This window comes from Solea solea, chromosome 2, assembly GCF_958295425.1.
Source record: "Solea solea chromosome 2, fSolSol10.1, whole genome shotgun sequence".
In the NCBI taxonomy this organism is placed as follows: domain Eukaryota; kingdom Metazoa; phylum Chordata; class Actinopteri; order Pleuronectiformes; family Soleidae; genus Solea; species Solea solea.
In genome coordinates, this window is record NC_081135.1 from 23,885,240 (window position 1) to 23,900,698 (window position 15,459).

Genomic DNA, 15,459 nt, shown 5'->3' on the forward strand with positions numbered 1-15,459 from the left:
AATTCAGCATGTCACGACGCTACCTTGCATATTATTCCTTAAAAGTCATTCTGGCTCCTGGCGTCGCAAGGACTTGAGGAGAAAGAGGAAATTTAAGTGCACTGTGGCACCAAAATGCCGCACAGCTATTAGGCTGATTCCTGTAAAGCTTTCAGTAATCAATTTTCATTAAATCTCTTTCACTCGCCAAACAAGGATACAGTACCACATTTACCACAAACACATTATGCTGCAGAAGACTGAGGGATGCCAGAGGGATTGTGCCTCCTAATGAACCCCACTGAGACTTCGCACCATCAGGTTGTTCAGACGCCCCGGCCTGTCTCAGAGTGGATAAAGCACCTCAAGCCCAGACAGCACCAACAGACCACAGAGTCTCTCTTTACCAGCTTCACTTGCATCAGGTGGTGGGAGGTTGCTGTTGACAAGTGCCTCAGAGGAGATACTGGCGCACACTTCTGTGGGTCTCTTATCCCAAGATGCAACAGAAGATGTGCGTTTGCTGGCCCTGTGATTCGCGGTCAAGCAGTGTAATCTCCTCTCAACGTGCTGTATGTTTGTGCTGTGATTCAACTGTGTCAATGTGCTTGCGGCGCACTCTCATTGTGAGAAACATTGGTTTTTAAACCATTGTTGCTTCACTTTGGGACTTCCTAACAAAAACTGACACACCTAACCCTCAAAATGTTATTTTAACCATAACAGGACCAGAGAATGTCCTGTAACTAAGTGCTTTTGCCCATTGCTCCAGAATAACTTTCAATATCTGGCAGTTATTTACAATTTACTTTACTGCTTTAACAATTTAAAATCATGAAAAGCAAAAAGGGTTTATTTAGAAAAACACTGCTGTTGTACAGATTTTGCATTTTAAGTTTGTAATTTGAACAGTATAAAACATATTTAAAATAACATTTGTTTGAGTCTTTGTCTCTCTCCGGCTTGAAATTACCTTAACAACCACATGTTGGCTTTGACTTGCAATTTCCCAGCTTTCAGAAACCGCTGGAATATTTCTGATAGCACAAACCGTTGCGTAACTACAGTAATGCAAAGTGCGCTTGCGCGAATGTGTCGTCAGCGATACGCTCGGTTTTAAAGGGTTAAAAGGTCCAGAACTTCACGTTTAAAGGTTTCTGCAGTATCGAAGTCATCAGTTGAATAGCTGTTCTGCACATCTGTAGCTACACCATGAACAATGACTCCTAACTGCTGATTTGACCCAAATATAGATACATTTATGCTTTAAAAACAACTAACAGTTAATGAGTTGGACTTGGAAAACCCTGATTTATGTTGAAATCATGTCCCATGCATGAACTATGAATTGACGTCAGCTCGGCAGGCCCAGTTGAGTGTTGAAAGCACTTTTATTGTTAAGGTGTCAAATGTAACAGTGTCACCATTCAGAGAGGGAATAAAGAGTAAATGGTCACATAAAAAAATATAAAATCAACAATGAAAATGGTCACACGGGGGGGAAAAGTCTGGTTCCCGTGGCGGCGCAGATGTACAGTGGAGAAAATGTCCAGTTCCAGATGTGTGTATGTGTTTGGTTTGCACATGTCCACAGCCTATGTTAATCTCAAACAATAAGAGTCCTTTTTTTGTTTACTAGCCATGCATACAGTTGACAATTCCACATGTTGAGTCAGTGTCTTCATAGGAGCTGGCACTTTCAATAGAAAATATTTACACTACCATGTATTATTCTTAGTATCGCCACCTTCCTCGTCGTAACTATTTCATTACTATGGATTTGAATATGAATACTCTGAGCACACTGAGAATGGGATTAACACCCCAGATCATATTGAGGAGAGGAAAAGAAAATGTATGAGAAATGTTGGCATCTTCACTTAAAATATCACCCATCCCTGATAGGAGCTAGTCTGTAGAGATATTCAAACACTGAAAAGATGAATTCTTTGCCACATCATGAAGCCGTTCTTTATTCCACTGCCGTCAGAAACTTCCCAGAGAGTAAAACAAAACCTCATGTGACGCTATGTTTGCTATTAAATCTCAAAGTGAGAAAGTAGGAAAGAAATAAGTGCACCAAATGTTTCAAGAAAGATGATTTATCTAACATTTTCTCTCCATTCCCCCCCTTTTTTTTCCCCCAATGGCCGACAAATATAATGGAATAAAATGGAGGTGCATTAAGGTCACCTCTTTGGTTCAGACTTGCGATGGAATAGAAAAACATCCCACCAACCAGTGCACAACCAAAGCTGCAATCTGCAAATCAAATTCTCCTCAATGTTTAAAATAACCAGATCCCAGAAGTGTTATTGGGTTAGTGAACAGTAGCTACAGTGGAACTGAGTCATGGTGAGAAAACAATGCTTGTTGGGGTGTTTTGTGTAAGAAAACATTTTTGACTCATAAATATCAGATTTTTTAACAACCTAAAGTGTAGAAGGATGACAAGAAAAGAAAAACACGAAAAGCAAAGTAACATAAGGCGAGGGCATGATCCTTTTTTGTCATTTGTCACTTTCACTTGCAGTAAATCCCTGGCATTCCTCATTCATATGGTATTCATTACTCACTATTAATAATCATGTCACTGCAGATTTTATGCTCCGTAGAGTTAACATCCATTGCGTTCAACCATGAATTTGTCATCCATTTAATTGGCATGTGCATGTGCGCGTGTGTCCGAGAGTTTATCTCTCTCTCTCTCTCTCTCTGTGCCGCCGGTTGTCGCTGACTTTTTGCCTGGCCTGTTCCTCGAGGCCTTTGGGGCTATTGTATATTACAAGACGAGCAGCAGGGGTCGTCCTTGTCTGGCTGCGCGGCGTAGTCCATCTGCCGAACAATCTCCGCAAACAGTTCGTCTACCATGGTTTTGCTCTTGGCCGACGTCTCCATGAATGGACAGCCCCACTCCTCGGCCAGAGCCTGGCCTTCGCTGGACGATACCTCCCGCTCACTTTCCAGGTCCACCTTGTTCCCCACGAGGATCACAGGAACCTTCTCGTACCTGAGGACAGACACAGACGCGTGAATGAGACGGACTTAGATGAAGCGTATAGAGGTGCCCACACATTTTCCCCAAACTTTCAGGTCAGTGTACCACTGCTCTAATGCTTCAGGGGTTTGAATTGCGCTGCTGAATAAACCTTAACTTTTTACAAGCTTTTGTCATGATTGTCGTGACTGTGTCACAATATAGAATAGGATCGGATCTTTATGGTCGTTATAGCTACAACTGAAATTGCATGAAATTAAGAGGTCAGATGGTTGAGGGTTGAGGAAACCCAAGAGAAGATACAGAGATAACATGTAAACTCCACACAGAAAAGGTCCTAGACTGGGAATCGAACCCAGTGCAAACCACTAAAACACTGTGCCGCCACCATTGCACAAAATGTGAGACTTCATGTTCCTTGAAACTGAAAAATGTATTTTCAAAAACCTTGGACTGCAGAAAACAATAGAACAGAACGTGGTATACCATTTGAGATAAAAGATTATCTTCTACCTTTAGCGATTACTGTTCATCAAACTAGTTGAAATATCATTTCCCAATTGCCTTTGGTCTGAGGTTTGAAACTGTTTGAAACTGCAACGCTAATTCCGCACTATTTAGACCCACTCGTAGGGGGACGGGACCTCATTCCCAGAATGTAAACAGTGTCCACCATCTTTGCTAACAGTTAAGCTAACAGTTAAGCTAACAGGAGCAAAAAAAAGAATGAAGATGTTTCTTAACTCAGGGGAAATTGAGGTTGTAAGTACATTTTTTCAAAAATACTACCCCTATTCTAGTAATACAAAGCTAAATGCAGTATTGAAGTAATGAAGTATTCCTTTAAGTGAAACATTTGTTCTTAGCAAAAGGTTGTTTCTCTTTTCTAGGGGGGGGGGGGGGGGGGGCACATGGTCTTTCACTGTGTGAGGTAGTTTCTCACAACATAAGAAAAAAAAACAGGCCGATGCTGTACGGCACTAAATGCTGAACCTCCATATCCACCTGCCTCAGGTCTAGAACCTGACCTAGTTGAGAAGCTGAAATAGGTATTACAGCTCTCACCCATGGGTCAGACGGTAGGAAGTGACCATTATCTGCCAGTGCTGGGGCACAACATGTCACTGTGTTCAGATGGTCTGTCACATTACGTAGTCTAATGCACGATAATTATTTAGAGGGCCAGCATGACGTTTCATGCAGTTTTACCAACATAATCACTGCATCAAGTTTAATACTGGAGATCAGGGTGGCTGTCTGAGATATAGAGACGGAAAAACGACACACAGACAGCAGGTAATGCTAACTCCCAGCTGTTAGTAAACAGCATGTTCTTTCTTTTATCCTTATCTGTATGAGACGAGGACAGGAGCCATGACGGCAGCACTTTTTTTTTTCCTTTTAAATCTACAGGACTGATCATTTGAACTGAGTTTAAATGTCTCAGAGGTCATTTTCCCTGAACACCCACCAACATCATTAGGGCTTTCAACATGTTGTCCTGGCTCTATTAAATATACATGTTTCTAAATTATTTATAGAGGGGGAAAAAAACACACACACACACACACACACACACATCCTCATCCTTGATTGCTATGGTAACAGGTATACAAGGGAGATGACTAATGCTGTGGAGGACTGCAAAAGACACAAGTGTGATACTTAATAATGACACCTTTAGGAGGCTGAACCTCACTCCCAGTAAATAAGCTTAAATAAGCTTAAACTTGCAGCAAATAGGAAGCTAACTTTCATCGGGAACTGATTTCTGTCCTTCTCTGTTTCCCGAACATTGGCTCACCAGCTGAGAGGAGCAACCAGGATTTCAGAGATAATCTCAGGGGTCAGAAGTAACTTGAATGCAGCATCAGTGACCAGGTCTCATTTACTGCATTCCTGGTGTCATTAAAAACAGCAAGGCTGTGATTTCCGTGACTATTTTGGACCACTTGTACTTGGTGGTAGGCAGTTCTTGCCAGAAACTTTATATTCTCTTTCCACCTTCACTGCAAAAAAACCCCCTCTAAACATAGACGTGGGTGAAAAGATTAAAAGGCCAGACACTTCACTTTTATAGCTGTACTCATTTAGAGGACACCACAGGGGGCTCGGATTTTAGTTGGGTAAATGGTACCATTTGGGTGTCTCGTTTTCTGGCTCAGAAAGTGGTTATAACTCAAATCTCTCACTTTAAATCTCTTGAGGAGGCCTGTGGTCACCTAACTATCTCCTTTATTATCTACCGTTGCCTGCAGTTTTGTAACAGCTTTTACCTTCCGGGCCTGCCCCGAATGTTTCTCGTTACAGAAAATACACAGAACCTGAGCTCTGTATGTTTCAGAAGGCTTCAGAATAGTAAATAAAGGCAGATGTCATTTTAACTTAGATATATACTGTATCTTTTATATAACAAGGAGGCAGTGACTAAATATAATTTCAATAACACATTAATCTTAAAATGTCTACTAGGTGACTAGTTTTGTCTATAAAAATCAATACAATTTATATATTTAACTCATCCTTACATGAGAGTACAGTTGTTAATATTTTGACAGGATCTCAAGTAGATATTTGACTCGAACATACTTTTTGTAAACCATTCTAATTTGTGTTTTATCACTTTCAATTTTTTTCTATTTCCCTTTTAGCCTACTGCTTAATTCTAACTAGTTTTTACTACTTTTGTTATATTTATCTAACTTGATTTTAATTGTTAGACACTTTGGAACTTTGTTAAGAAAAGTTTAATAGTTTAATACTTAAACTAGTACTAGTACTTCCTTAACGTTTTCGCAGAGGATGAGGATTGATCCGCTGTATGCAAGTTAGGCAACTCACTACTAAGGCCGGCGCATAACAGGAGCATAAAGACATGTCGCACTAAAGGAGAGGGTCTATATATAGTCATAATAACAGAGGAGGAAACCGGCAGTCCCACGAGGTGTGACACGGTGGCTGCCACGGATACTGAGGCTCCCAGGGCCTCAGCACAGAGGGTGTCGACCACTCTGTGCCTGGACCCAACAGTTGCCGACACAAGGAAGCGAGACTCATCCATAAGACACCGTACAACTACAGAGCTGGAGCTCCATGTTTCAACACAAGCCTTAAAAATCCAGTGTGTATAGTTAAGGTTAAATTATTTAAATTTGCCATAAACTGGAGACAAAAATATATATACATAAAATGTTTTTTTATACAAGTTTACAGTCACCTGATTGTATGAATAGTTGTTTTTTGGTTAGGCATTAAGGCTCTGCGATACTTGATATACTTGTGTCCCAGGGAGCTGTAGCATCGTTCTCTTCTTCCCGATGGTGAAGGCAGATACTACAGGACCCTGATGCACGAGTATACCAGGGTCCGCGATATGCGATGCAGACTTCAGTGAGCGGCACGTGTGCGGAAGTATATCAGGGCCTTTACTGGAGCGGCTAAGAAGAGGGCTATTCAAACTGCAAGCCGCAGAGAACGCCACTAGGGGGCTTTGGTTGAAGAGGGCTGATCCATGGGTTGCTGCTGGGATGCTAGTCGGGTCTGATCAACCCTGGCTGGGTTGCCTGGGCGAGGGTGTATGATGTTGTGAGACCCGAAACAACCTCCTAGGATGCATCACTGATGAAGCATCCCAGTGCATCCAGGAGATGTTTCTTGAATATTACAATAGCCTAACCCTAACCCAAGCATGGGTAAACTAAGCATTGTTTGAGTTTTGATGCTAACTGAAGGCTACATACTGTAGGTTCTCCAACATGGCAATTGTGAGGTGAAGGACACTCAGCTGCAACATGCAACTTCACTAATACACCATTACACACCCTACCTTTAAAACACACAAACAAACAAATGGACTACAGTCCTTTGCTTGTGTTTGTGCTGTGACACAAACGGCACAAACAACAAGTCGTGTTTTAAGACTGACAGTCACCGCTCTGGAGCCCTCCAAACCTCACCCAGACACTTATCTATAATGCATGATGCATCAACTCTAAATCAAGTGAGTGAGGGACAGTGGAACCTGGAGGCACAGGAGTCTCTGAATTTGACTGTAGTCAATGCTGTCAGGATGAAGAAGCGCTGCTGAGCCTCCTCCCAGCAGCCCTTTTCAAAAATGGTCCTCATTTTAGCCATTAAGAATGAATTCAGCTGAGTCAGCAAGATGCAATAAGCTCCTCAAGGAAAGATCAAGAATATAAATCTGGAGAGTCTTTATGAAAATGCCACAAATACCACATATAGTTTCTTTTTTTTCTTTTTTTTTTTTTAAATAATCACTGATAAGGGAAACACTGCTTCCTTGTTTCCTCCAATGATGATGTTTTTCACAGATGCTGCAGACACTGACCATGAAATACCAGAATTGACAAGATAAATGAACCTGACAGACTGTTCACTCACACACTCGGGTCTTCTGTAGCACAGCAACAATAAAGTAGACCTCTTGCTCCCTCGTGGTAATTATGCTGTCTGAAACAAATTCCTCCTCTTATGGTGCAAATTACAAGGCAAGAAAAAAAGAAAATGGGAAATTCAGTCCAAGTGCTCCTGCATCAAAGACGTGTTCAGACTGCCTTTTCACGAGACAGCAGTCAGAAGGGAAGAGTTCCAAGGACTCGTTCATGAGTTTTATAGAAAAATATGGCACAAGTGACACTCTCTACACTCTCCATTTAGTATAGTTCACACAAAGGTCATTATTCCACTATCCTCATTAAACTTACCACCAGCCTGATGTCATATGTAGCTTTCACAAACAAATTAGACCACCATAGTGTACACAATCGCAGTTTGTTGTCAATGTCTGATTGTCCCTAAGCACTGTTTCAGTGACATGGATTGAATTAGTTGCTGGGAAAAACAATATTACTCTGAGATTCAGCCTCATGCTGATTTGACACTGTGATATAATGTCTGCAGATTTGTCAGCTGCACATTCATTCAACTACATCAATAACATTTCCTCATTGGATTCAGATTTGGTGACTGGGGAAGCCGTTGAAGCACACTCGCCTCATTGTCATGTTCATGGAAACACTTTAAGATGACCTTTGCTTTGTGACTTGGACAATTAAAAGAGATCATTTTTACTGCATTGTTTAAAATCCTCTTCACACCCCGATTGTAACCAATTCATTCATGCATTTTTCAAACTGCCATCTGCCCTCATGCACGTACCCCTCTTTGTCGTACTAATCGTGCATGCTCACAAGTCAACGCCAGAGGTGTTGGTCGCACAAGAGAACCTCGTTTTTTGGGAAAGCTACTGCCAATAAAAAGGCTGATGCAGAGCGATCCAAGACCAGAGTGAACATCGGTGCTGCGTCTGAACGGTGGAGACAACTGAAAGCCCAGAAAGGGCTACAACCTACTGGACAGGTAGGTTAACTTTATGTCTTTATGTGATCCAAAAAAGTTAGTGATGCTGTGCAGTGCTCGTGAATCCGTGTGAAACAAGCATTGCGCGTTCCTGTGGTCTGGAGGCGTAGCTTCAGAGGGAAGTCTTGGACTTTCGAATTCAGAGTGTAGCCTGCTCAAACCGTTTTTCCAGGATCTCCAACCTATTAGAAAAAGGGTCGATTGTAATTGTCAGTTTACTGTATAGAGATGCAGTTCAGGAAAGGAGGACGTCTTGGGGACATAATGGGTACTCCCACATAATGAAGTAATGGTTATTATGAATTTAAAAGAACAAAGCAGCCAGTGGTTATTTACGGCCGGTGATTGTAGTCATCATTTCTGGTGGGTATGAGTCAATGTTTAATTTGATGCTGCCTTTAGCTGACACATTTATACTCCATTTCCATCCTTTTTCCGTCCGTCCGTCCCAAATATTATTTCCAATACTACCCTACATCCCTTGCGTTAGTTTACACAATACTTCCTCTAGAGGGGAGTGGCGAGCACCAAGTTACAGGCATCAACAGAGCGACCATTAAAAGGGGTTATTTTTAATTTGCTTGATCTGAAATACACTGAAACGCCAGCGGATTCTGTGGCGGTGGAATGTAAGACCACTAAAGGTAAGTCGTGCCATTAATGGGGAATACTACTACTCTTGCTGGTGTTCCCGGTGACAGAGATCGATGATGAGCGGCATTTTCAATATCCAATGTCTACAGCGCACCAATGAGTGAAGGCGAGTGCCCGGCAGTCACTCTCTGTTTTCTGGCTGCAGGGATAAACCAGCGAGCTCTGGCTAGATATTTGACTCAAACATAGTTACAGTGTTACAGTTTCTGACTATTTACTCTATACTGCCCCCACGATTTCTGGCGGAATTGCTCCGTTTCGTCTGTCATCGTAAGCTCCCCTGCTTAGTATAAATGAACCTTTAATGTCATTATATTGTCATTATAAGAAGTGGGGAATTGGGAAAACTCCCAGGGTGAATGTTATTGAGAAATTCCCAAATAAAGCACACAATGCTTTATTGGGGAATAACATCATCATCCATTTTAATCTAAATGGGAACGTCATTTACAAAATGTACTGTATATCATGCTGTATGAAGAAGACTTGGAACTCGTACCCTAAATGTCTCAGGACCATGTTTACTGACATTGTAAGTGAAGTGAGAAGTTGGTTCACAAATAAAAACAGACTTATTTCCGTTACCAGTGCAGTTGCCCCCTGATGGGCATTGAAGAGAATGCATGTTTTGGTGCACTTCTACTTTGGCTTCAGATGTACAGAAACATGATTCATGACCCACTGTGACCTGGCACTGTGTCAGGCCTTCTGAAAGCCGAGGCAACAGTCAAGTAACAATCACTGAACTTTAGCTTAGTTCTTTTGCTGTTTTCACAACAAGTCACAGTCGAAAGAGGGCCTTTCTGTGCGAACTGAGGGTGTTGATCTTAACCTTTTCCACCAGTTGGCACATGAACAAGTCCTAGGATGAAATCCTAACAGTTTAAAGAAACACTGCAAGATGGCAGGGTCAGAGTCCATGGTATTTCACCTATTTCTCCCTCTCCTCTAATCTCCGTCCATGGCAATTATATTTAAATGCTGTTTTAAGTCACCGATTCCCGGTGTAGAGTCAACTGCAGCTGAAATTCGGAGTTATAAGGTCATCAGCAGACACGCGCAGGCCTGGGTGTAATCATGGCCTCGGTGCTGAGGCTTGTATGCGCCACTAACAGCAGGCTGTGATAGATGCTGACAGGGGTCAGAGTGAGAGTGACGCGCCACAGAGCCTGGAACCTGGACAAATGCTATAATGGACCTTACGGGTCACCGGCTTGTTTTGCCACGACAAGAGATCGACAGAGAACGACAGGAACAGAAACAGTGTGAATGCAAAGGTTTTCCAGAAATAATCATATAAATCAAATTTAAAAATACAGCACCAGCCACTTGAAATGCCAAAAATGATAAGTTCTCATTATTTGTCTGTGTGGTACAGTGATAAGTAACAAGTGGTTGTTTGTCAATAGCTTTGCCTTTTGTTTAATGTTTTAACTTCCTACCTAATTCCTACTGCATTTATTGATTTCCTACATTTCCCACAATGCCTTTCAATCGGCGTATTATAATAGCGGGCTACACCGTTTTTGCTACTACTTAAAAACAAAATAATCTATGATGGACTCATGGTATCAGGATGGAGGATACATTAAGAAACACAAGTCTACTTTGTTAATCTTGGATCGTAACACAGAATTATACATTCTGTCATTTGTGCAGACATTAATCTTTCATTAAAGTCATGAATTAAGTTGTATTAATTAACAAAGACAGTCAGTCCTTGTCTGCATCATAATGTATCAACATCATGTCTAGGATTTATTCGACACAAAACATTTACACCACCTCGGAAACAAGAAGTCATCTTATTAAACGGCTTTTAATGGCATAAGACTTCATATATATCTGTGAAAAAAATCATCAATGAAATGCATTTGTTGCAAGGCTGTGCAAGTGTCAGAAACACTTTGATTACTCTCTTCTTTGAAGCGAAATAAACATGTTCAGAATGCCACTGGTTTAGAACATAAATGAACACCAGACATTCTTCACGTGAAGCACAGGACTGTGACACGTACTATGATGTAAGAGCTGCATGTGAGTGCGATGCTGTCAAAAATAATAACAATAATAAAAACCATTCTGTTGTGACACTAGAGCGCAGGCTGGATGCATCGACGGTGTGAGCCCATATGAACACATTTACATATACAGCACATTTATTTTGACACACACACTTGTTTCATGATCCCCATACGTGGGGGGTAGAGAGGACTGGATTACACTTTCCAATACTGATTTCAATGTTACAACCTTGAGTATCTAACGAGTACCATATCAGGTAGGTTTTTCTCCCCAATTTTTAAAACAATCCTGTCCACACAAAAGTGTAAAAATCCACTGTTCCATGTCTCACGATACGAAATGCAGTACATGGCCCAGGATACCAATAATATCACAATTCTGTGAATATCAATTATATAGCGATACATCACGACATCTGTCTAACTGAAGAAAACAAGACGTTAAAAGTGCAGGATTTCTCTATTTAATCACAACATAGAGAACAAAGTGCATAAAGTCTATGTACTGAGCGTGGATGGGGCATCTCTTAATGTAGCTTTCTCCGCCATCAACCCTCCGTAAACTCCCTCTTTGTCATCCAGGTAACTACCGCCCCAAATGTCCCTCATTCATTTGAGCAGCGCCACCGCGAGGAGACATGGAGTAGCGGCACCTTGCGAGTGAAATGTATTATTATTATCATTTATTGATTAAAATATCGTCCTTCCTTGCACAAGGCAGGACGATATATCAACATATCGATAGACAACAATGGTGCACCGCGGGTAAGAAGAATCTTTTGTTTGGACAGATAATGAAGTTGACGAAGTTCCGCAACATCACACTGGAATACAAAGTCAACAAAACACACAAAACACAGTCCAGGTACTCAGACACCCTCTGACTTTTCCATATTGTGTTCTACACAGGCGGACGGGGCCGTTATTAGTCAAGGTAACAGCTTGGCCGATAAGAACCAACCGAGTCAAGTCAATTTTATTTTAAAGCTGTGTTCATAACAAAAATGTTACTTCCATAAAGGAATACTCACTCCATTAAAATGCTGCAGGGGAAAAATGACACATTTTTTCCCCTGTCTCATAAAAATTCCACACAGCTGACATGATGCCCTCACTCACATTCTGGCCACATGACATTGAGAGGTCCACGTATCATATCAGACTTTACTTTTCTTTTTCACTTCTAAAAGGTCTAAACTGTCAAAAAAAACAACAGTCCGTACCCACAGGGACATCAATTCTTGTCCCTGCGGGTTTGTGTGAATTCAGGTTGACGTCCCCATCGGGACGTGATGCCCACACGCCGATGCACACAGACGTACCTCTCCGCACTCTCAACTCATATGGGGGAAACATGTTGACCTCATTCTTTCATCCACAGATTTATAGGATTGTTTAGAAGGTGCGAGTGAAAGAGAGGAAACTAAAAAAACTAAAACTAAATGTATTTTTAGAAGAAAGAATATAACAAATAGTCCATATGTTCGGCGAGTATCAGTATTTATAGTATAGTGTTGGTGATCTTGTGTTAGTCAAGTGAAGAGGAACTCCAAAGAATATTCACCATGTTGTGTCCTTTGTTTTTAAATCAATGTAAGCTGCCTTTATGCTTCATTACCCTGCTTTGTCTCTCTAGAATCTATTGGACTCCCTAAGGTGACAGAAACACGTCCACTGACGCCCACAGTGACTGATGAACCCACACGTTCACATCAGTGGTGCACAATGCACAATGTACCACTGATAATCCCAACCAGCAACATCCACCCACAGTGTATATTCATATTTCTGGGGTTTTATAAAAAATCCAGTCATGCCCACACCAGGTGAAAGCACATTACATTTACACAGCACACTGGCCCGGAGCTATGAAACACCAATAACGCGATGGCACGAGCACACAGCCTCAGCTAACCTCTTCCATGTATCAATCAGCCGCTCGTATCTGGATCACAAATGTAACACCACACGGGCAGAAGACAATTTCACACATATTTAGTGATGGTGTTGCTCTCTCTGAAGAGCTTGTGCAGCTTGATTATTATAAAAATAACTTCAACCCTCCCTCTCCTCCCCCTCCTCCCCCTCCTCCACTGAATCCTGGGTTTCCCCGGCTAGGTGTTTCACTGACATTGCAGCATCCAGCACATCAGCCCCCTTGGCAGATCACAGGCAGCATCTACAGCAGCGTACTGACAGGAGGGGAGAGACACGGTCTTCACGGTGCTGCTGATAGACTGATGGACGGGTCATCAGCAATGCTGGGCTGTCTGTCACTCCTGAGATGTAACACTGTGTCTTGTCTGGACTCAAAAATGGAACCGTCTGCCAAATGCAGGAGACATGAAGAGACTGTGGGGAGCACAGATTAGGACATGTGGCCATAAGGGTCAAGCAGTTATATATGTTTTTTTTATTGTTCAATGCCAATTTTTTTAAAAACGTGTTCAGTTTACTGTAGTAGTTCATGTCTTGATGGCGCCTCGTGCGGTTATTAATCGACTTTGTTTTAAATCTATATCCAAGACTTTTAAAAAGTTAGGTTTACAGTCAAATCACATCGTCAACATATACTGTATGTGAGGAAACATGTCAGGTTTTTGGGAGAGATGCCCCCCCACAGGGGAGAGATGCCCCCCCACGCACACACACTTTTGCCTACCAACAAGCTTTGGGCATGAGACCTGGTGGTGAACCAAAATAGAACAAACATGTGGTGTTGTTCTGTTGTCCACAGCATCTCCATCCAAGCACACCTCTCAAACCAGGCCTTGGTCCATCCTTCTATGACAGGGGCCCCTGGAATAATAACTATGAAGAGTCTAATCTCCGCTGTTTGGATATTATTCTCATTATGTATTCATTATATTCCATGTGTTACCAACCTTTTCACTCTTATGATCTGGTCCCTCATCGGCTTTATGTCCTGGAAGCTCTGCTGGTTGACCAGGCTGTAGACCAGTATGAATCCTTGACCGTTCTTGATGTAAAGGTCCCGCATGGAGGCGAACTGCTCCGTGCCGGCGGTGTCCAGGATCTCCAGCACCGAGGGCGACGAGTCCACCTCGATCTCCTTGCGGTAAAAATCCTCTATGGTCGGGTCGTACTTCTCAATGAACGTCCCGGTGACAAACTGCACAGTGAGGGCGGATTTCCCGACCCCTCCGCTGCCCAGCACCACCACCTTGTACTCGCGCATTGTGGATTTAGAATTTTAAAGTCCGTTCAGGGGGGGTCTCAGTCTCCGCGCGTCATTGAAACCAAGTCAAAATGTTCACCTTCAGCAGCCGCGTCCCATTTTTGTGGACATGTAGTTTGTCCGCAAACACAGTCTCCGCTGGCTCCGCTATGGCAGAGCACAAAGACTCCGTGTCCCCGAGATGGATTTCATTGTAGAAATGAGCGCATGCAGCAGGCCAGACACACACTGACAGCTACAGCAGCAGCAGCGGAGCACTGCTGTCCACGGATGTCCACAAATGTGCACGGGGAGAAGGGGGAGACGAGCCGATGATGCGTGGTTTTCATGTGCTTGCCTCACTCCTCAGCGCGCATCAGGGGGAGAGAACAACACAAACTTGCTCCATCGAGGGCAGAGTGGGACAAACGCTGTGTTAAAGCCACTGTATTAAAGTGTAGACATGAGACCGCCGCGGGGGGAAACAGTGTCCACGCTCCATGAAGAAGCAAACTTGAGTCTCTTTGTTTGTTTTTCAGCCTCGCTGGCATGTCTCCGTCTCTCCCCCGCGCTCCAGTGCAAGCTCAGCCGCCATACTCTCGGGTGGAGACCCACGGCCGCAGCGTAATCAGCCGGTCCCCACTCGGCTCCCGTACTGAGGCAACAAAAAAATAAAAAAAAAGTAAAATAAAAAAAAACAATATGTAAAAACCCTCCCTCGGATCCTCGGACGGATGCGCGAACAGTCCAATGGCAGCGTGCGCTCGGCGACCGCGAGTCTAACTCGTGCCTGGAATGGAAGCCGCGCGGTGAAATTCAGAGGACACATTTCCGTTCACGAGTTAAAATTCCCATCATTCTGTTGCCCCAGTGACATACGAGGAGCGCTCGTCCAATCACAGACGCGGCTCGAGGATGCACATCCAAGAGTGTGGGGGGGATAGCGCGCCGGATGCTGTTGCTATGGTAACGCTGCATTTATCCTACAGATATCCTAGCATATCATTGAGTGATAACACGTGTCTGTTGTCTGGAGAAGCTGCCAATTTCTTTATTTACTTAATAAGTAAATAATATGCATTTGTCTAGTTTGGTGTTATTTTTTATAAACACTCAATTCGTTTTTGTGTAAAGGAGAAACACATTTCCACAAAATATATTACAGTCCAGTAAAATAAAAAATTACAGAAAATACAACACAAAAAAGCATAATAATACAGTATCTAAAACAGTATATAAATACAAAT

At 42.6% G+C, this 15,459-nt stretch overlaps 1 protein-coding gene across 1 annotated transcript; it reads right to left on the reverse strand.

Moving 5' to 3' along the window:
• Window positions 1-2,151: 2,151 nt before the first annotated feature.
• On the reverse strand, window positions 2,152-15,042 carry LOC131441838 (ras-related protein Rap-2a). The gene is made up of 2 exons (XM_058612378.1): window positions 13,920-15,042; window positions 2,152-2,989 (listed from the first exon to the last, which is right to left on the reverse strand). Exons 1-2 carry the CDS (start codon window positions 14,231-14,233, stop codon window positions 2,752-2,754), a joined length of 552 nt encoding a protein of 183 aa, XP_058468361.1. The 5' UTR covers window positions 14,234-15,042; the 3' UTR covers window positions 2,152-2,751.
• Between the last annotated feature and the right edge of the window lie 417 nt (window positions 15,043-15,459).

What these genes read in the sequence shown, in the direction of transcription:
- LOC131441838 (XM_058612378.1), bottom strand. Translation starts at nt 14,233, where the DNA reads ATGCGCGAGTACAAGGTGGTGGTGCTGGGCAGCGGAGGGGTCGGGAAA. An exon ending in CAGATCATAAGAGTGAAAAG is followed by an intron (nt 2,990 to 13,919) that starts GTTGGTAACACA and finishes GTCTGTCCTCAG; the next exon opens with GTACGAGAAGGTTCCTGTGA.